The following is a 22,430-nucleotide window of genomic DNA, read 5'->3' on the forward strand; positions in this document are numbered from 1 at the left end:
ACCTGACCAGAGTTAACCAGCTAAAAGAGACACGTGCACAGTGCCCTCTACAGAAGTTGGCTCCCACTCCAAGTGGTTGATTATGCTGATAGTATGTGTGTGTTTGTGTGTGTGTGTCTGTCTGTCTGTGTTTGTGTGTCTCTCTGTCTGTGTCTATCTGTCCACATGCACATGCATTTATGGTACCTTTGTCCTCAAGTCCCCAAACCCTGGGCACCTCCCATCACCACCCAAGCCCAATCATGGTCTCCATGATCACAGCCCTGGCTTAGGAGCCCTGACCACGGAAAACCTGGCCCTTGACATGTAAGCTTCCACTTTTCTGTGGCTTCTAGTCCAAAGCTAGAAGTCTTCTTGGAACATCCCTTTTGATAGATGGAGGCTTACATGTCAAGAGTTGCCATAGACAAGTCAGGCTCTGCAGTCGACTGTTTATGTAACATTGTACTTTGGGCCCCTCCCCATGTCACTGTGGGATAGAAAAGGCAAGTGTTATCATTTCCATTTTTCAGATGGGTACATTGAGGTTTGAGGGTGCTAAGTGAATTGTCCAAGGTCACACACTATGCAGGGGTAGAGGGGACACTAGAACCCTGACCCTGTGATTACTGCTCATTCCAGGGCTCTGAGAAAGAAGATATCATTTTTACTTGACTTAACACCTTCTTTTTCCGATGCAGGATGACGACTCTGAAAACCTGGCCTGCCGTACCCTAATACGACATCTCCATGCTGAGCTGCTCTCCCCACTCTCTACATGGGGAACCAAACCAAAACCTCTGAAGGGGAAAGGTGGAGTCCATTCTCCAGGACAAGTGAGAAGGACAGAAGAGAAGGACCCCCTGGAGCCTTCCTTATGAGACTGAGAGTGCTGTTCCCCAGCGCTGTGGACAAGCTCGGACTGGTGCCTTGAATTGGCTAGGGAAGCATGATCCCCGACAGTTTGGGTGGGCACAAGGTTGGCTGGATATGCAACATCTGCATTTCTGTAGAGAGCAGACTCGTGTCCACTCCAGAAGAGGATCTGTCAAGTCTCAGAGCCATAAAGGTGGGGTTATTTTTTCCCCACCTTTAAGCCAGTATAGCATTCCAGAACATTTGGGCCTCCCCAACCCCCCTAAAATTAATTTAATATGATTCCCCAAACAAGTAATTAGCCTTTGAGAACACTGCTTTAGATTTTGTGGGAAGAGAGAGCCAGCCGAGTCTGGAGAGGGAAGTACCCCTCTGAGGAGATGGGCCATCCCTCAAGCCCTTCCGGGTGCTTTTGAATCCACACAGGCACAGCAACCAGCAGGAGGAAGAAGAGAGCTTGAGAGGAGGAGAGAGATGCTCTCTGGACAGGGGCCCTTTAAATGAGATCATTTCGTATGCATGGAACTAGCTCTGAGGCCACAGGGCCTGCAGGAGAGTGACCCCCACTCTCTTGCCACAGGTCACTCTGCAAAGAAGTTGCGGGGGAGGGACACACTGCTTGGTTCCTTGCCAGGCTGCCCTGGTCCACATGCCAAGAGCAATTAGCCAGGGGGAGGACGACTCCTGCGGAGTGGCAGAGGCCATGCTGCAGCTGGGCAGAGGGGCCCAGCTAGCCCAGGTCTCCAGGGGCTTCTTCAGGAGCTGAAGACTAAAAATAACCCAGGCCTTTGTTGCAAGCTGCTGGACCACAGCGATGGAGCTGATTCCAGGGAAGCGGAGCATGCGCAAGGGTCCTGCTCATAGAGACCTGCCCTTTGGGCAAATGATTTTTCCAGAAATGTGTCAGTTTCCATGCTGTTGCTGTGATTCAAAGACAGCCCAGGCCGCTCAAGGCTCTCTTCTGACACACAGAGTTCTCGGAATCTAGGCCTTCCTACATCTTTCTTCTAGAAACTTTACTTCAGACAAGAGCCTATCCGGTATGGGGGAGCTCGGGGTGCAAGAACAGACTAGGGTTCTGAATCATTGCCACCCAGTCACAAGTAATCACTGTGCCCAATGATCTGGTTAAGTAATGTTCATCTCTCCTCCGTCCTAAAAGTTCCAGTCACATCTCAGTGGTCACTGGCAAATAATACATGGAAGGAAGAAATTGCCCAGAAAAGAAATCCTTAGTGTAGCACCAATACTGGAGGGTTTCTCAAAGCTACGTACAGTCTCCTCGTTCCGACACTGTGAATGGGCACCGTTTGCCCACGTCTCCAAAGACCGAGTCCCACTCCCAGAGACCTTCACTCTCAATTCGGCTGGGGTCAGGATTCTGTGTTTAGAGACTGTGTTGTCTCACCTCAAGGACACCACAGTTCTGAAGGTCAAGGAACCACCTGGTCCCTCGAAAAGTCCCTCTTGAGGAACAGCAAATACTGACTGGTTATAGCGGGGCCCCAAGTTTTCCTCCCATCTCCCAGGCCCTCTGAAGCCCCCATCGAGTGGCAGTGCAGTGGATCAAGACCATCGCAGTGGTGGATGCTACCGTCAAGGCTCGAAAACTACAGCTCCTCTTCTTAGCAGAGACTGTGGAAAGCAAGACATTTCCAAGTTCCGTCTTCAAGATGGCCTCCGACCATAGGTGTTTCCGGTGAGACTAGTGATGAACACGAGCTCCACCCACAGCATTTTGTTCCTCTGTGATAGTTTTAGGATGAAGAGCCGAAACTAAGGGTGAGAACCCTGCGTGATCAGTTCTTGAAGCGCAATAGAAGAAAACGAAACAAAACAAGAACCCCACTAAAGCAACACGCAAGTGGTTGATGAGCAGTCACAAAATGGCTTCCTCCAAAATGGGAAGCAACGAGAGGGATGCATGTGAAGGTGAACATGAGAAAGGTTCCACAGAGCAGGGGCTGGATTGCTCTTCAAATATGCCAGGTTCCCTCTGGCAGAAATGAGGAAGCACTGGCTGAAGTATGTGCGGGGGCGGGAGGTCGCGGGTAGGGCGAGGGGTGAATGGAGACCTTGCTCTCTCCGCTCCACTTGTCCATACCCTTCTGTAATTATCCGTTTTCCTTGCAGTTGGTCTGTGTGCACATACAGGAGGAGACCTCCATCCTGTATGGGTTGAATAGGGCTTCGGGTCAGCCTCTCTAGTGGCGGGCTGCATTCCGTGATTGGGGCCCTAGGCCTGGCAGCCAAAGGCTGATGCTTTCTCTTTGAGCAGCTCCCAGCATAAATGGCAGCTCCAGCTTCCTGTAAGAGACGAGATAGCATCAGTAGCAGCATTCCTCCAAACTCTTGGGCCCCAGCCTAACCACCTCGATGTCTGGTAACTCCCATTTTCCTTTGACTTTTATAATTCAGAGATCAGTCTCCGTCCTGAAGGCTCGCAAAGTCAACCAATCAGTGTAAAGGGAACACAGAGCGATCAGAGCAACCGTTACAAAAAAATCCCTTAGTTGCACCCCATAGCCAGCCATAGTGGGCCTGTACTAGTTCCCTTGAGACTCACACCTCCCGCCTCCCCCGATATCACAGCTACACATCTGAGAAACATGTCTTTGACCCATCCATTGAAATTTCATCTGGTTGCACTGTGCCTCAGTTTCCTCATGTGTCCTTTGTTAATTGTCAGTCCCACCTCATAGGATAGGGATAATTACATGAGACAAAAGCAAAAAGCCCTTAGCGCAAGGCCTGCACCATAATAAGGGATCAATAAAAGGTGGGTATGATAGCTGCTGCTGCTGCTGCTGCTGCTGCTGCTGCTGCTGTGGCTGTTACCGAGTTCATCATCATTACCTTCTGGGGGCTCAGCCACTGGGGGATTTAAACAGTACATGTGATAGCCTCGATCGCAGTCATCACAGAAGAGTAGCTGGTCCTGGCAGATACAGAGAGGAGGAGAGAGATGCAATTACTTGAGGATTACTTCCTCCCACTTATTCCTCTCTCTTATCCCCATAGATCAACTTTCCAAGCCTTATTTGGGGTCCCCACTGTCCCTTAAATGTGACTTATATTTTATTGACACCTGAAATTCACCCTCTGCCTCTCCAAATCCTTTACCGCCTTTGGGCTTGTCTTAGTCAGGGTTTCTATTGTTGTAATGAAACACCATGACAAAAAAGCAAGTTTGGGGGGAAAGTGTTTATTCAGTTTACACTTCCACATTGCTGTTCACCACTGAAGGACGTCAGGACAGGAACTCACACAGGGCAGGAACTTGGAGGCAGGAGTTGATGAAGAGGCCATGGAGGGGTGCTGCTTACTGGCTTGCTCACCTGGCTTGCTCAGCCTGCTTTCTTATAGAACCCAAGACCACCAGCCCAGGGATGGCACCACCCACAATGGGCTGGGCCCTCCCACATTGATTACTAATTGATCAAATGCCTTACAGCTGGATCTCATGGAGGCATTTCCTCAACTGAGGCTTTTTTTTTTTTTCTCTGATGACTCTAGCTTGTGTCAAGTCAACACACAAAACCATCCAGTACAGGGCTCTTCTCAACTCATTATCTTAGAAGTCTTCCCTGATGGCTACCTTACACACAAACTCACAGAGATTCCTTGTCCTGAACTGCCACGACCAGTAATGTTATGGCTTTCTCTGCCTCCACTCCACGCAATATGACAATGGTCTAATACAGGAATTGAATTTCTTGTTTCATCTGTGCAGTGGATAACAGCTGTACTTGGTGGTGGCATCTGTGACATTTCAGAACTCCGTTAGGCTTTAAACATATGTGTTAAGAAAAGCCTCCTTCCTGGCTAGGGGCAGGAGCCTGGGGTTGTGGGGGTGGGGAGAGATGAATGTATCAGTTGTTCTAGAAGTAGAAGACAGTCACACAGGTGAAGGGTGGTGGGTGATAGCCTGAAGTAAGGCTGTAGCAGTGAAATGAGGAAACAGTCACCAACTGGTATGGTTACCTGGGCTGTGGCATAGTTAGCCACTGGGACATGAGCAAGAAAGTGGCCACGGAGGCTAGTGAGAGAGGACAGCCTCAACTATAGATCCAAGGTCACCAGGGAGGGTTGACTGGAGACTAGAGATCAGGACAGAGGCCTAGGCCTGAGCTATGGCTTTGGAAGTTCCTGCTGATTTGACAGCAAAGGAAGGTCTCAGGAGAGGAAGTCCAGAGTGTGTGACAGCAGATGTCTCTGAAACGGGGCACACGAGATGAGACGCAGAATTGTGTAGATGGGTAGACATGTATATTTTGAGAAAACGTGTATTTCTGAAAATAGAGTGAATCCACAGCTTTCACCGAAGATCAGTGACCTCAAGGAAAGTCAAGAACATACTGTCACATCAGCATTAAGGGACAGCAGAGACTAAAGAGACGAAAAGAAGCTCAGTCAGGGAAGAGGGTGGAAGCCAGCACACAAGCTTGACTCCCAGAGGGTACACTGTGGCATCAAAGCCAAAGGAAGCTGTGGACCGATAGGGTTTGGCTGTGGGATGAAGACAAGTGACTTCAGTGATGCCCTAAAGACATCAGTAACCACTGCCACAGCATTAACACAGGCTACAAGAAGGAAGCTCACCCTAGACTGGGCTGCCCTGCCCCCAAAAGAATCCAACTGTAAGGGTGCAAACACGTTTGTCACACGTAGTTGTCTGGCACTGCTCTTCCTTTTTCCTGTCTCCTTTTCTGAGAAATGTTCTCTCATGCTAACCCCCAGGTAAAATACAAATTTAAAGGAGCTCTAACTCCCAAATCTAAGAAACTGGGTCCATGGAAGTTTGCAGTGCTGGAGGGGTAGGAATCTCATTCTGGGAATGGCAGGAGATGTTCAAGAAAATCCCCAAGGTCCCAGCCACAACTCTACTCATCTATGGACTCCCTAAGGCTCTGTGTTAACACTCTCAATAAGACCAAAGTCTAGAATCAACCACCAGCCAAAATGAGACCAGCTGAATAAAAAAACAAAAAACAAAAAACAAAAAAGTGAAACCCTAGAGAGTATGGCTGTAGATCATGGTGGAAGGACTTCTGGGATATTCAATGAAAAAATTCAGAATGGAGAAAGCACACCTTCCTCTTACCATTTGGTTATGGATTCAACATACCACACACATGCTTACACTTAAAAGAAACATAAAGACAACATTCATAATTTTTAAGGGGCCATATGTAAGCAAAGAAGGAAGCCAATCAGGAAGCTAGCCAATCAGGAAGTGGAAGCTAGACTTTCCTGAATGCATCGTTCTTTCTAGCTTTGTTTGTAGAACTAGTTTGTACAGTCATAAAACAAAATTGAAATCTTACTCTGCTCTTAAAAGTGAATTTGCCATGGTGAATATCTAGCTAATGATACAACTACAGATAGGAAGTATTTTGGGTGACTACCTACTACCTATCTTTTTATGTTGATTTTCATTTGGTCTAGGGTCTTACTATGTAGCCTGGTCTGGCTTCGACCTTTATTTCTGCCCCTGCCTCCAGAGTACCCAGCCAATATGTGATACTAACAACAAGGCTAAATATGAGTGTGTGTGTGTGTGTGTGTGTTAGCAATTATACTATTGATGATAATATTTGAACTGGTTATCTGAGATAGCTGGTTGTAGGTGTATCAGATGTGTGACAGTAATGGTACCCACTGAGAAGCAAACATTTTACATGACCAAAGGAAGGCAGAGACATGAGATCAGTGAATTAATAGGAAAACCACATAGTTAGTTCTGGATGCCATCCAGAAATATTTCAGTAAATAAATGTTGCATTTTATCTTTTCAATAAACAAAAATATGTTCTCGCTCTGCCACTGAAAATGTCTGAAAAAATGACCAACACTGTAAACATCAGCCCCTCTAGACCAGCAATCTCCGGGAGGTGGGGGTTTTATACTAGCACATGAAGTGTATAGATATCTTCCTTTGTCCAAAAGTAGGTAAGCTACCAAAGATCCTGTGGAAAGGGAACCTGAATGTTCCCACAAACGGAAGAAAATTTTGACTGCAATGGATGGAAACAAAATATATGTAAGTTCTTCAGTTGATAAAGATAGTATTTTAAAGACTGAGGGAGAGGTTAGGGAAATTGGACACTTTTATTTACTTTGATACCATTGTAGACTTAGAGGAAAGTTGCAGATGTGACGGTTTCTCTATTCCCTATGTTGCTTTTGCAAACAGTAACACTTAGGTAGAACTGTGGAGAGCAAGATGGCTGCTGGTGTTACTAACTGGTCTACCCAAGGGCTCTAATTTCCTCCATCTTCTCCCTTGCTTTCTCTTTTCCAGGATCCTATACAGCACTTACTCTTGTTTTGAGGGGGTGGGATCAGTTTGTTTGTTTGTTTGTTTATTGTTGGGGATGGGGTACATACTAGAGCTTCCAAGTGGAAGTCAGAGGATAACTCAATGGGGGGTGGGAGGGGCTATCTCCCTGGCCTTCTTTGTTGGTATATTGAGGGACAGGGTTTTATGTAGCCAGGCTGGCCTCAAAATTACCATGTAGCCAAGAGCAACCTTAAACTCCGGGCCCTCCTCTTCTACCTCCAAATGCTAGGATTGCAGGTGTGAGCTACCACGACCAGTTCACACAGTACCAGAGACAGAACTCAAGGCTCCATGGTTGTTACATAAACTCTCAGCCAAGCCCAGCTACATCCCTAAGTTTAGTTGTATTTTCTTTGTGTCCCTCAATCTGTGGCATTTCCAGTTTATCTTTCACTACCTTGACAAATTTTAATCAATAAATTGTATAGGTTGGCAATTTGATATATGTTTAGAATATATTCTGGTTAGGCTCCCCTGCAACCTCTCTCTTATTTCTCTCCCACCCTTGAGAACCCCCATTCTATCTTACAAACCTCTTTCTCCCATATCATAACATTTTGTTTTGTTTTGTGTCCCACAGAGTTTAACTGGGGCATCTATGTGACCCTAGGATTGGAACTGTCCATTAGAGTCTGGTGGGCTCATCTGTCAGCACACAAGTGGATACTACATCCCGCCCCACGCAGTCCCATTACATTGCAATAGTGGTAGAGTCCTGTGAGTCCCTTTCCATCTGTAGCTGACTGCTAGAAAGGCCTGACTTGTGAGGACCCACGGCAGCTATGCATTCATGGCTTCCGAGCCATGGCCTGCTTAGAGGATAGCATGTCAGAGACCTCATCTTTGGTCCTTACGTTCTTTCCACCCCATCTTCCACAGTGATCCTGAAGAGGACGCTCTAGGGCTCTATATTCTCAGCATCTCTGAGAGTCTGAATACACCTCTGTCTAGAAAAGCTGCTGCTTCCGTGATTAAGATCGGGGGAAGCCTTCATGGGCCCACAGGGGCTGTTTATGCTGTCAGGAATGTGATGCTTCTGAAGAGTGGGGTTGGGGATTTTATAAGCATTGCTGGATGTTTTAAGCTAGATTTTTCCCATGTATGAAGGCTATGGCGATGACTGTGAGTGTAGTTACTAATTTTCCTTTGGTACTATGGAATCAGAGACATATTTTGAGTTTGTGCAAATATCCTGCCTCACATAATTTCACTTGCCACTTTTTAAAAATTAAGGTGATGGTTCTTGCCTAACTGTGGGGCTGGCCTCTGATTTCCCCCTCTGTGTTTATTCATTGGTACACTACTCTAAGGAAGTACGCTCTGTCTTCCTAGCCTTCCTTCCTTTCTTCCCTCCCTCTCTCCCTGTCTCCCTCCCTCTCTCCTTCTCTCCCTCCCTCCCTCCCTCTCTCCTTCTCTCCCTCCCTCCCTCCCTATCTTTATCTATCCATCCAACTTCATACTGTAAGAAGGGATATTTGTGTATTCTTTATATTTCAAGACAACCGTATCATTGTTTTCTTTCTTTCTCAGTTGTTCCTATTTACCATTAAGTGCTCCTTCAGGTTGATTTTCTCCTTCAGACACACTCCATTACTTTTTTATATATAGCACAACCCTACCTTCTGGCATCACTAGGTATTTTAGGCATGTTCTGTGTAGTTGATACCTGAGCCCTGGCACCGGTCATTTCTCTAAGAATCTCTCGCTCTCTTTACTAGAGAATACTACTTAGAAGAACCAATCTCCGGGTGTTGGGTGTCCTCCTTATTTCTAGGTCCTTACTAGGTCTGAAGATGGGCAATGTTAGTGCCCAGAGCGATGGTACTGGGGAAGTGCCAGAGACCTCCAGGAGGAGGGCCTAGTAGCCGGGCTTTAAATCACTGCAGATATGTTTTGAAAGGGACTGTGGGGCCTGGGTATTCACTCTCATGCCTATTCTCCCCCCCCCCCCCCTCTCCTCTCACTCTCTCTTTCCCTCCTCCTCTCTCTCCCTCCCCCATCTCTCTCCTCCCCCTCCCTCCCTCCCCTCCTCCTTCTCTCTCCCTCTTCCTTTCTTTTTGTTAAAGAAGTGTTTTATTCCTTGTCACATGATTTCCCTGTTAAGTGTCCTCACCAAAACTCCAAAGCAGTTTAGTCACTTGATCTTGAACTGAAACCTTCATAACCTCCAAAACCATGAGTTAGATAACTCCTTTCTCTTTACAAATTAATTGTCTCAGGCACATTGCTATAGCAATGAGAGACTAACTTTGCCAACAAATTTAGGAAATAAATGTATGCATATAAATATATCCATATTAAGGTCTATATGTATAAACATAGATACTTCTTATATTAAAAACCATGAGTACACACACACACACACACACACACTCACACACACACAAACACACACATGCACAAACACACACACAAACACACACATACAGACACACACAGACACACAGACACATACACACACACACACACACACACACACACACACACACACACACACACATACACACACACACACACACACACACACACACACACACACACACACACACACACACACACACACACACACACACACACACACACACACACACACAAAAACACACACACACACACACACACACACACACACAAACACACACACACACACACACACACACACACACACACACACACACACACACACACACACACACACACACACACACACACACACAAACACACACACACACACATACACACACACAAACACACACACATACAAACACACACACACACACAAACACACACATACACACACACCACACACATACACACACACAAACACATACCCACACACAGAAACACACACACACACACAAACACATACACATATACCACACACACATAAACACACACACACACACACACACACATACACACACACACACACACACACACACAAAACACACACACATACACACCACACAGACACACATACACATAACACACAGAGACACACACACAAACACAGACACACAGATACATACACAAACACAGACACACACAGACACACACGCAAACACACACATACACACATATACACACAGAAACATACACACACAAACACAGACATACACATACATCACACACATACACACATACAAACACACACATACACACATACAAACACACAACAAACACACACACACACACACACACACACACACACACAAGCCACAGGATTTAGCCTTGCCCCCTCCTGTCTTATGTTATTCTTTTTTCCCACTTCCATTTTATTTTTAAATTTATTTAAAAACACTCACATCATGTCACACTTCCTCTTTTCTCATTCCTCTTCCCCTTCTCCTCCGAGACAGGGCAGCCCCCTCTGCATATCACCCCCATCCCTCCCCAGCTCCAGTTAATCAAGTCACTGCAGGACTGGGCATCTTCCACTGAGGCCAGACACAGTGGTTAAGTTAGAGGAACAGGAGGCACAGGCAACATATTTGGAGACAGCCCCTGCCTCAGTTGTTGGGGGACCCACGTAAAGACCAAGCTACACATCTTCTACACATGTGCAGGGAGCCTAGGTCCAGCCTGTGCTAGCTCTTTGGTTGGTGATTCAGACTCTGGAAGCCCCCAAGGGTCCAGGTTAGTTGTTTCTGTTGGTCTCCCTGTGGAGTCCCTGTCCTCTTCAGGGCCCTCAGTTCTTCCCTCAACTGTTCCATGAGTCCCCGAGCTCCATCTAATGCTTGGCTGTGGGTCTCTGTGTCTCTTTCCATTACTCTGGCTTTTAGAACTATGAGTCTCCATCACAGCAGTCAGTTACTCATTTAGACAGACATAATACATATGAAGTCATTTCAGAATTACTAATCCGTATACCCATGAAAATACATTTCTTAGCTAGGGCACAGCATTTGCAGTGCAGCTGTGTCTGTCTTTAGCCTTGCAGCACAGTCAAAACACCATTTTCCAAGACAATGTAGGCTGACTATTCCCCCGCTCCTCAGTCTGGTCATGCGATCTGCTTGTTGTGTAGCTAGAGTCATTGGTTACTGTTTACACCATTTTAGCTTCCCTAGCCTCCCGGTTGGCATTAAATATGTATCAGTCTGTGAAACGTTCTCCTGACCCAAGCTATCTAAAATGAGTATCCCAGGGGCATGCTGGTCCTCCTGTAGCTCCACATCACAGCTGTCTCCTCCCCATCTCCATCCACTCCTGGAGATAACCACCCCTCATGTCCTTGTTTACTCTTTTACATAAGTGTGCACAGCTATGTGTGTGTTTCCTTATGTAACAGTTTCCTTACAACAAATGGGCCCACCATCAGTAGATGTTGCATTTAACTTTGGGTTTGTCCACTTATGGAAATTATTACACATCCATGCCTAGATAGTCTCCCTGTTCTTTATACAGTTGCATAGTACTTCATCGCACACCTGTACCAACGCCTGGCTGATCGTTTTTCTATGTGTGTACATAGAGGTTACTTCTGGTTTTCTTAATTAATAAATCACCTCGCACTCATATATTTCTTTAGTGGGATGTGCCCTTCAGGGTAGATTCTCCCAGATGGGATGGCTCAGTCAAAATTAAGTGTGTAGTAGTTTGGTTAGGGATCACCAAGCCCCTCGCCCCAGAAGGGCCATACCTCTTTGCCCACCCTCCAACACTAGATACAGGAACCAATTATCCCATAGCTTCCTAAATTGTTATACTTGAAAACTTCTGTTCGTCAGGCGAGAAACAGGATCTTGGTTTTGTTTTGAGTCTCTTTCATTGTGTGAGTATTTATGGCAAGGCTTGGGGCTTGTCCTTATATTGTTTGCGAATCATCTTTCATGCATGTTTCTTCTCGTCTATCAAGCACCTGCTTCTCTGTCTCCCATTCACCAGAGCTCTTCACATCCTGGGGCCACTGGACCTTCACCAGTACCTGTTACAGATACATCGTCCCATCTCGTCCATCATCCTTGGGGAGTATTGTGGTTTTGACTATGCACATTTTCATAGAGTTTAATTTTTTCAGTATTTCATTTTATTTTTGAGCCAACTTTCCCAGTGTTGAAATGAAAGAGGAATCTGGTACTGCTCTGGTCCTGGTTTTTACATTTAAATTCCCAGTCTTTTTGGAGATAGCTGCTATGCCTGGTGTGAGATATGAAGCTAATTTTGTCTTTTCCCCAATGGCTCCCCTATTGTCCCAGCATCATTCATTAAGAAGTCTACCTTTGACATGGCAATTTTAGATGCAACCTTTATCCTGTACCATATTCCCCTATGTAGGTGGTTCTATTCATAGGTTTCTATTCTCTTCCAACTGGCCATTTGTCCATTCACCCATCACTACCACACTGTTCCACTCTGAGGGCTCCCCTAATGATTTAACATCTGCTAGTTCCTGTTTTCAGTGCAGTTTATCAGAATTTCTTTGTCTACTTTCTTTTTTGAGTCAGGGTTTTATGTAGCCCAGGCTGGCCCAAAGTTAACTGTATAGGCAAGGGTGATCAAGGGTGATGTTGAACTTCTGATCCTCCTGCTTCTACCTCCCAAACTGTGATCCCAGACATGCACTATTCTGCCTGACTTCTACTGTACTGAGCATTGAACTCAGGATTTCGTGCATACTATAAAGTACTTTATAGCCTAGATAAAACCTTGGCCCTTCCTCTGCTATCCAATCCTCCTCCTCCTCCTCCTCCTCCTCCTCCATAGGAACATAAGTATCCGCTTGCCTAACACCACAAAACAAACTTGTTGATATTGTTGTTGCTCCCGGTGTCCATTTGCAAATTAACATGGGCATAACTGATAACTCTGCAGTATTGAATCATTTTATATCACAAGCCCTCCTTCCCCTTTACCTTTGTGGTTTCAAATGTACTTAAATTTAGTTTTTACCTTTGTGAGATTTGTTTTTAACTATGTCTGTCTATCGCTCTGACTGACTATGTGTGGGTATGTACACACGAGAGCAGGCGTTGGCAGCGCTGAGAGGGATCTGGTCCTTTACAGCTGGAGATACAGACGGTGGCGAGCAGCCTGGGGTAGATGCTGGATCCTCTGCAAGAGCAGTACATGCTCTAAACCACGGAGTCACTTCTCCAGCCCCTGGTTTTCCCTTTGTAGATTCAGGTTAGCCCTATCATTGATTCTCCATGGTTTCCCAGACATACTGTCACATCACGTGAAAATGGTGTCTTAATACAGGTTAAATATCCTGCATTTGGAGTGCTTGAAACAGAAGCGTTTCTGATTTGTGTGTGTATATAATGAGGTATCTTTGAGTTGACATCCAAAGAGAAAGGCAAAGTTCCTATGGTTTGTATATGTTTTACACACATGTCCTAAAGGTGATCTTATGCAGTATTTTCTAATGATTTTATGCATGAAATAGAGTTCTGGGCTGTAGAATTGTCCACGTGTTGGTAACCATGAAGCTCTGGCTTGTACACCGTCCTGTGGATCAGCTGGAAAGATGGCTCAGTTGGGGAATTGCCTGCTGCACAAGTCTGAGGACCTAGCACCCGTGTAAAAGCTAGGTGTAGCAGTGCACACCGGGCACCCCAGCTTTGGGTAGAGGAAGCCATGTCTGGAGATAAAAGGACCCCTGGAGCTCACTGGCTAGCCCAACTGAGGAGTTTTGGGATCAATGAGCTATCAGTCTCCAAAGTTACAGTGGGGAGTGATGGAGGGAGAGAGACAGCTGATGTGGAAATCCAGACTCCACATGTGCAAACACATGGGCGCATACACATACCTACATGAACACATACGTATAATGCACACATAAAGGATAAAGTAATAGTATGTATCATACAAGATGGGACACAATGTCTACTGTTGAAGCTGGGGCAGAGTGTATCAGCTTCCTTATTCTCTTGGCCATCGTACAGCTTTGAAATCATTTGTGATGAAAAAAAGCTGTTGAGTATTTTGTATTTCTTGTATTTGCCATGTCATCCAAGTGAGATCATACACTAGAATTCGGTGACAACAGCCGAGAGCATCCCACTCAAAGCACTGGTCATCATCATAGGTACTGAACCCTGGAGAGCAGGTGGCCAGGCTGCTAAGCATAATGGCCAAGAAGACATTCCCTGCTGGCCACCTCTGGCGTCTTTTCCTTAAGGCTCAGGGACCCCAGGGGTTGTAGAGGCTAGAAAGACTGTCATTTTCTCCAGGAACCCAGTACCCGGAGTCCTATCTCCCCTCCACCTCTCAGAAGATCCACAACCCCTTCAGTCTTTTCCTGTTACCAGGAGAGCCCAAACTCACATCATTCTCCGAGGTCCCACACAGGATACAGGATTTGCATTCTATGCACTGCCACTTGTAGGTCTTAACTGCCTCAGTCATATTCAGAGTGAACTGCAGGCAAGTTGGGTGACCTGAAAGAAGTCAAAGCAACAGAGTTAGGACAATACCAGTGTGTAGAGAGGCAGGGGTACCACAGGCTGGGAAACAGCCTGGGAGTCTCAATGGGGCTCTACCATTACCACCTCCGATCATGTCAGGTAGAAGCCAAATGAAGAGATGGGCTTTCACCTTCTCACTAAATACCATCATCCAGTTTCTCTATGCTAAGAGCCATGTCCCCCATAGGTACAGTAAGTAGAGCAGAAAGCTGTCACCAGAAAGCACTAAAAAAGGGTGTTACGGTGCACACAGCCCAAGGCAGCACAGCCTGGTGGGAGGTATCAGTCAGCATTACCTCTGAAGCCCCAACTGAAGCCAGAACAACTTATCAGAGGTACTTAGAGCTAGGGCCTCCTGTTCACACTGCCCGAGTGTGTCAGGATCGTATAAGGTTAGCAGGGAGAGCACTTGGAGTAATAGATGACATTTTGTGGTTGGATATCCAGGCCCATAATCAAGAGATGGGCAAAAGCCCAAACCCTGAATAGTCACAGGGACACAGAAGAAAGGGCTCTGGCAAGGAAGGCAAAGGAGTGACTATCCCTACAAATGACCAGATCTGTCCTGAAATAATCCATCTCTGTTTCTACCTCTATTCTCCATCTCAAGTGTCATTGCTGGATTAGTAGAGGGACTTTACGCTGTGACCATAGAACACATAGCACCGAAGGGATGCCTGAGGCTTGACCCACCAAGCAGGAGTCCATCAGCCCCCACTGAGTCTGAAGAGCAAAGCCAACAGTGAGTGGACAAGCTGGGAGCTACAGAAAGGGCAGACCCTTGGCCTTTTCATTGTCAGGAAAGAGAAACTGGATGGGGTTCCCCAGGTTTCCTAGGGCTGTGACCTGGATGGGCAAAGCCCAGCACTGACTCTATGGTAAAGAACCAGCAGCTTAGCCCAGGGCCTTCTCCAGAGATCCCTCTGCATAGAACATTGTGCCACCTCTTTCATATGAAGGATTTTTGTCCTTTAAAAGACATTATAAACAGGACCACCAATCAGAGGCAGCATCACTTACCAAGTGTGCTCACAGACAGGCTTCCAAGTGCCACCCCTACCCCTCGGCAGAGCCAAATCCCAGCAGGAACTCCATGGTTCCCATTTGAATCTTCAGACCAAGCTCATTCCGGTGAAATACTGGCTAGTCCATCAGCGTAAGGACTCACCAGACTCGGGGCTCCCTAAATATAAACCACACTGAGGTTTCTGAGCGTTTCCATTGAAGGAGAAATAGGTAGTGGTGTGAGGATAGGACAAGGAGAAGAAACCAGAACGAAGCCTTAAACTAAAACCCTGCACAAATGTCCCATTGATTTTCTGGAATATATCGTATAGTATTATCTGAAGAGAATACAAGTCAACCCATTTCCCGTGCTAGCCTCCTAGAGTGAAAACGGAATGTGAGTAAGGGCACATTTTCAGCTGAGGACTCCGTGGTATGGGCCACAAGTGCCCAGGTTCTCTGACAGGACATTGTGAAAAGGATGGAGTTGGGATCCTAGGACGCACACCTACTTGGCAAGGTGGCTTTGTCCAGTTCCCTGGCCTGGGGCCATACCTCAGCCATAAACAGCCAGCTTATACAAAGTGGTCATTAACACCTCAGCTGGCTGTTACACTATGTAGAAAAAATACTACGTGAGCAAGAGACCCTAAGTAAGCCCTCCAAAGAGACCTCAAGTTACTAAACCTGCGTACATCTATTCAATCACTATTGGGTGACTAACGCCGTAAAACAAAACTGTGTTGGAGAAGGAAACCAATGGGAGCTCCGAGCCAGAGAGGTCAAGGAAACTCTCCTGGGGATGCTAACTGGGTGGGAAGGAGAGGTAGAGACAGGTGAAGGGGCCAGTCAGTGAGTGCAGGCTCTGAGCGACAAGGAGCTTTGCAAAGTAGAAGAAGGAGAAAGACCAATGACCATGATTGTAGTCTTCTTGGCAAAATTATGGGGCAGGAGGCCACCAAGGAGACGCTGACACCAGACTAAATAGTCACTTATAGTCCTTATTTAAGCATTTGGGCCTCTAAAGTCATTGAGGGCTTTCAAGCAGAACAAAGGCCAGATTTAAGAAGGCCTGTATTTAAAAAGCATTCTTAGGCATAGAGGACCTTGAAGCTGAGGATGCAGCTTTGGATGTGAGCAGCTACGCGTGTGATAAGATGGCACAGAACTACACGGAGGGACTCGTCAAACATTCACAGACATGCATAGATAGGCACACAAACATATGAGGCACACAGCAAAGTCCGCCAAGGGCGTAGGGTCCCAATAGCTTGGCCGTATGTGGGTATCTAAGATGCTCATCACTGGGGGAAAGGCACACGGGACCACCATCATCTCATGCAAACCTATAATTACTTCCAAACTGATGAAAAGATCTTGTAAAATAAGACTATACAAATGAAAACGTTCGTCATCGGGAAGAAGTGGCGGGTGGGAGAGAAAGCCCAGAAAGAATTTGCAGTGAGGCTGAGGAGGTACAAGAACTTTTGCCTGGATTGGTTTAAAGACTGGTGCAGCCCGCAGAAGAGAGACAAAGAGGAAGGCACTCTTAGGTCAAAATGGCAGGCATCAAGCAGGTGGCTGGATGGTTTTTGATTGTAATACTGCAGGATTTGATAAACTGGGGTTAATGCGAGATAATACAATGCATGAAGCTGAAGATGTAAAAGAAGCTATAAGAAGACTTCCTGAGACCTTTATCTGCTTTTTTCAAATGTTTATTTTATTTATTTTGGAGACAGAGTCTTTTTTTCCTTAATTTTTTAAAAGATGTATTTATTTATTATATATAAGTACACTGTAGCTGTCTTCAGACACACCAGATGAGGTCATCAGATCCCATTACAGATGGTTGTGAGCCACCATGTGGTTGCTGGGAATTGAACTCAGGACCTCTGGAAGAGCAGTCAGTGCTCTTAACCACTGAGCCATCTCTCCAGCCCCACCCCCACCCCCCAGGGCCTTTATAATGACAGAATGTTTTGGATTAAGAGAGCCCTAGACCTGACTATGAGGCATCAGATCTTGCCTAAGGATCAATGGACAAAATATGAGGACAAATTCTACCTTGAGTCCTATCTGAAGAAGGTTATTCAGGAAAGGAAAGAGAGAGAAGAGTGGGTGAAGAAATGATCTTGTAGTTAAGATCTGTGGGTACGCCTGGTCTCAGCATATTTTTATGAAGTTATTTCAACCTGCGTCACTTCAAATAAATGTCTATTGTAATCAATAAAAAATAAAAAAGAAGGACTAGGTTCAGGTGGAAACCTGAAGGGGTGGGGGAACGACAGAAATGGACTCATCTGGAGAAATTTCCTCAAGTATCTGAATGAAGGAATTAGGTAGAGGGCAGTGAAGTCCCCTGGGATGAGAAACACTATGAGGAGCGTGTGGCCATCCTGGTGAAGAGGATCCAGTCTTTCTGAGCAGTGCAAGTTGGATCAGGGAGCTGAACATACAGTTGAGAGTTCAAAAGACTAGGGATTTAAAATAGAAACTTAAGGCCAGGCATGATGGTACACCTTTAATCCCAGCACTCCAGAGCCAGCGGCAGGCGGATCTCTCTGAGCTCTGGGCTAGCCAAGGCTACCCAGAAACATTGTCTAAAAAAACTTAAGATTGATCTTGCTAACTAGGTGTTAATTGAAAATATGAGAATCAATAAAAGTAGCAAAAGGAGAACAAGAGAAGAAAGAAAAGAGAAGAAAGGGGGAGAGGATTTTTTTCCTATATCTAGGACTAAGCTTTGAGGAACCATCTATTTAAAGACAGAATTGCTAGGGATGGAAGACGCACTTATAAATCTTCCCAGGGAGCCGAGAGCAAGATCTTGGGCAATGTGTTCCAGACTACCCTGGACTACCTAGTGAGACCCTAGCTTAAAAATAAATTAAAGACAATGATGGCAAAAAGAGCCAGTAAAGGAATTAGAAGCAAGTTGGGCAAGTATGGGGTGATGTAGCTAAAAGGAGAGATTTCCAAGATGGGTTGGCAGTGTGACAATGCCATTGTTCCATAAAGACCCTGAATGAGGGAGTATTGTCTACGGCCATACTCGTCCTGAATGTGTCCAATCTTGTCTGAATGAGGGAGTGTTGACAGATCAGCACAAATGCTGTCCTGCTAATAATAACATTTCCCATGGCGCCATCTTCCCGAGGAAGGAAGGTCAGCACATTCCATGGCCTGGAACTTGGCTGGCAGCTGCACTGGAGCATCTGCCTGGGAGGGGCTGGGTGGACTGAGTGATCCACCCGTCCACCACTGCAACTGCTAGTCAGCAGCCTACTCCGAGGCCAAGTTCTCCTACAGGCATGTCCAGTCTTTGACATTGAGACGTGATATTGTCTTCCAAGTTGAGACTTGGGAACTGCACAATTGAGTTGCATAACAACAACAGCATGATAATCTCATAATTTTTACAACTTTGTGTTAGAGGACCAGCTCAGAACCCAAGGCACTGTTCAAATGAGAGCAGAAAATGGGGCACAGGAATGTTCTTACAACTTCTCTACTAGGAAGGAAGAAGTGTAAAAAGTTTAGTAGCTATACAGATGGGCCCGAAAGCTAAGTCCAGAACTAAGTTACCTGCCTGTGCCACCACAGCAAGTTGGCCATTCTCCCCAAAACTAGAAGAAACACTTGCTATGTCAAACTTCAAGAATCCAACTTCTTATCTACCGTGGAAAGGAAATGAGAGTGTATATTGTTGGATAGAAGGCAAAGAAAGCTTCTAAAGAAAGCAATGGAAGCTGGCTTTGTCCAGAATGTTTAAAGCCCATGTAAGTAGGAGAGGAGCAGGCACAAGTCTTTTCAGTCCCAGAGTGGAAGAGAAGAGGAGCACATTGCTGTAAAGCGCTTTATTGAGATCACTTCCTACTTGACTGCTCTTTTGTAAAGTTGACTGCCATCTTTAAATGTACTTACTTGAAAACTAAGAATTTTTGCTTAATCTTTTACAAATTTTTTATTTTATTTTTGTATGAGTGTTTCACTGCATGTATGTATATGTACCATGTGTATACAGTGCCCTCGAGGGCAGAAGAGGGCATCAGAACCCAGAACTGGAGTTACAGATGGTTGTGAGCTGCCCAGTGGCTGCTGGGAACTGAACCCCAGAGCAGTAAGTTCTCTTAACCACTATGCCATCTTTCCAGTCCACCATCTTCCTTAAAGTAAAGAATATCTATACTGTTGTTTAGCTCAATGTATTGAAAGTTAGAGAAGTTCCCTTGGGGCAACTGGTCAATGAGACATTTCTAAGATTCCAGTTGGTGAAAATTTAAAAAGTGTTGGCCGGGTCTTTGGCTCAGTGGTAGGCTACATGCCTAGTGAATTCAAGAGCCTGGGTTGTCTACAGCACAGAAGAAGGGGAGAAGAGAGAGAAGGAGGGAGGGAAGGAGAGGGGGAAGTAGGAAGGGAAGGAGGAAGGAAGAAAAATGAAGGAGATGTTGATGTAGGAAAGAAGGTAAGAAGAAACTACCACATAGGTGATTTCATTCCAATGGAATCATTAAAAGTCAAGTTCGTGCTCCAAATTCATATCCAATAGTGAACTGGGTGTGAAGATGCATTCTTCGTTCCTACTAATCTGCTCCCAAACTGATTCCAACGCTCCCTAGAATCTCAAACGGGACATGTCACCCACGGCCAGCCATTCTGGAAGCCGGACCCCTGAACGGGGCTTTCAGATAACAAGATTTGGCTTCGTGGGGCTGTTTCAGCAATAGGGTTAGGAAGGAAGCCAAGGCAGGACTGGAAACCTTCTCAGACACGAGAGGGCAGACCGAGGAGACGAGGTGCGGCGTGTTCATGACATCACAGTCTACAGAGCTCAGAAGAAAAGGCAAAATGGGCATCCGAAAGCAGTGACCACTGCCCGGCCACTCAGAGGACACATCTCCTGTCTGCACAGGACACTGTGCCTGGGCGATGAGCATAGTCAATCAAATGCACAGAAAGCGCTCAGCTGGAGCCAGAAGGAACTGACAGAAAAAACCCCAGGCAAAAACCAGAGTTGGTTTCATAACCACACACCCCTGCTTGGATTCTCGTACACAGCCAACCTTTCAAGGAAAATGACACTAAGTACACCTCACTGATTGAGCTCACATTCTGATTGAGGCTTAGAAGCTAACGCGTGTCTCTAACTTGTCAATTTCATGCAGCACACACTCTCATGCAGTGAAATTCAGTTCACTTCCAAGCAACCCTGGGCTGAAATAAATACACAAAGCGCTATGATGCTTTTCTTGCATTATACTCTCTATTAGAAGGCTTTTTTTTAATTTTTATTTCATTGATGCTAATACTTAATTTGGACTTGGGTAGGCCACATCACTGATTAAATTAAAGGTGGGGGTGCACTTACCTTGTGAGGTATGTGTTTGAACCATAAATAAAGAGGCTATGAAGAAGGGCGAGGCTAGCAGGCCTATTATTTATTCATTGTGAAGTTATAAACATCTAATTATGTCTAATTATGTTTTACTACCTTATTTGTCAATGTTGAGCTTTTTAGAAATAATTTCTCAGTGAAGAAGACCCTGGAGATCTATGGTTCTCTTAAAAGTATGTGTAAAACTCAACCTGTGTTCCTTGGCTTGCCGTTTAGTTTACAGAAATTAAATGAGACGTGTAGCATTACTTCACCTGAAGCAGTTCCAAAAGCAAGTCTGTGTGTACTCGTGAGAAAAGGATCCAGAGGCCGGGGAGATGGCCTGGCAGGTAAAGTGATTCCTGGGCAAGAATGAGGACCTCTGTTCAATCCCCTGAACCCCTCTAGAATAAAAATCCAGTCACGGTGTGCATGCCCGTATCCCAGGGCCAGGGAGATGCTGACGGAATGATCTCTGGCGCCCACAGTCTAGCCGAATTTGTAGAAATGGTGGAAGAAGACATTCAGTATCAGCCTATGGTCTCCACATGTTGTGCACATGCAGCCACACACGCACACCTGAACACACACACACAGACACACGCACACACACACACACACACAGTAATTCGGCTTAAAATTTAAACAGTTCCCCATGTTCATATACACAAAAAAAATGACAATATTTACATGTTGAAAATACATACAAAGAATTTATGTAAAGAATAATCAAATCCAAATCAAAATGCTAAATCGTTTGAGAAAAAAAAAATAACTCAATTACCTTGGGAACAGAACTGGTCCAATCAGATCCATTCATTCACTCTCATTTCCTCTCTTCCGGCCTAAATCCCTCCCATGCTGCTTTGCTTCTCTGCTTGGACACCCAACCTACCAGAAGGAGGGAAGGAGGCTCTGAACCTTCACTTTCAATCCGCAATGGGTGAACCATTTCTGCACAGTCAAGCCTCCAGGCTCCTGCGGAGCTGGGACATAGAGAGAACGCGTTCACCTACCAAGCACTCAGGCCTAGCTTCAATCCCAGCACCACGCATGTGTGCATAGTGCCAGGAGAGGGGGGGAGTCATTTTCCTTCAGGATTTGGCCCCTGATACAGGTTGAACATGCATGTGTAGACGGCACATGTAGAGTTACTTAAAAGAAACAAAGATGAAAACATGAAGGGGAAATACACGTTGGGGGCCCAGTGAACAGGAGAGGAGAGTAGGGAACAGACATTATCAAAATGCATTGTATGAGACCATCAGAGAATAAATAAAAATGTTTTTTTTAAAGAGCCCAACCTCTTTACATATATATTGCCACAGGTGTGCTCACAGACGCTTGCTTCTCGTGGATTCTTTCTCAAGCCCTGCTCTGTTAATCTTTTGTAGTGGTCCACAGGCTCACCTCTGTATGCCCCAGATGTAACCGTCACTGCCCG

General features: G+C 45.7%; 1 protein-coding gene and 1 pseudogene across 2 annotated transcripts in view; one reads left to right on the top strand and one right to left on the bottom strand.

Annotated features, from left to right (window-relative positions):
- Positions 1-419: 419 nt before the first annotated feature.
- Positions 420-22,430, bottom strand: part of Dpf3 (double PHD fingers 3) — a 274,033-nt gene continuing 252,022 nt past the window's right edge. For both annotated transcript variants that reach the window (XM_032908086.1, XM_032908088.1), the window contains exons 9-11: positions 14,465-14,577; positions 3,712-3,793; positions 420-3,162 (exon numbers count right to left, since the gene is read on the bottom strand). In XM_032908086.1, coding sequence (XP_032763977.1) covers positions 3,092-3,162; positions 3,712-3,793; positions 14,465-14,577 — 266 coding nt within the window. In that variant the 3' untranslated portion in view covers positions 420-3,091. The remainder of the gene's footprint in view (positions 3,163-3,711; positions 3,794-14,464; positions 14,578-22,430) is intronic.
- LOC116905574 lies at positions 17,008-17,742 on the top strand (annotated as a pseudogene).

The sequence above is a fragment of the Rattus rattus genome, chromosome 7 (assembly GCF_011064425.1).
Source record: "Rattus rattus isolate New Zealand chromosome 7, Rrattus_CSIRO_v1, whole genome shotgun sequence".
Classification (NCBI taxonomy): Eukaryota; Metazoa; Chordata; class Mammalia; order Rodentia; family Muridae; genus Rattus; species Rattus rattus.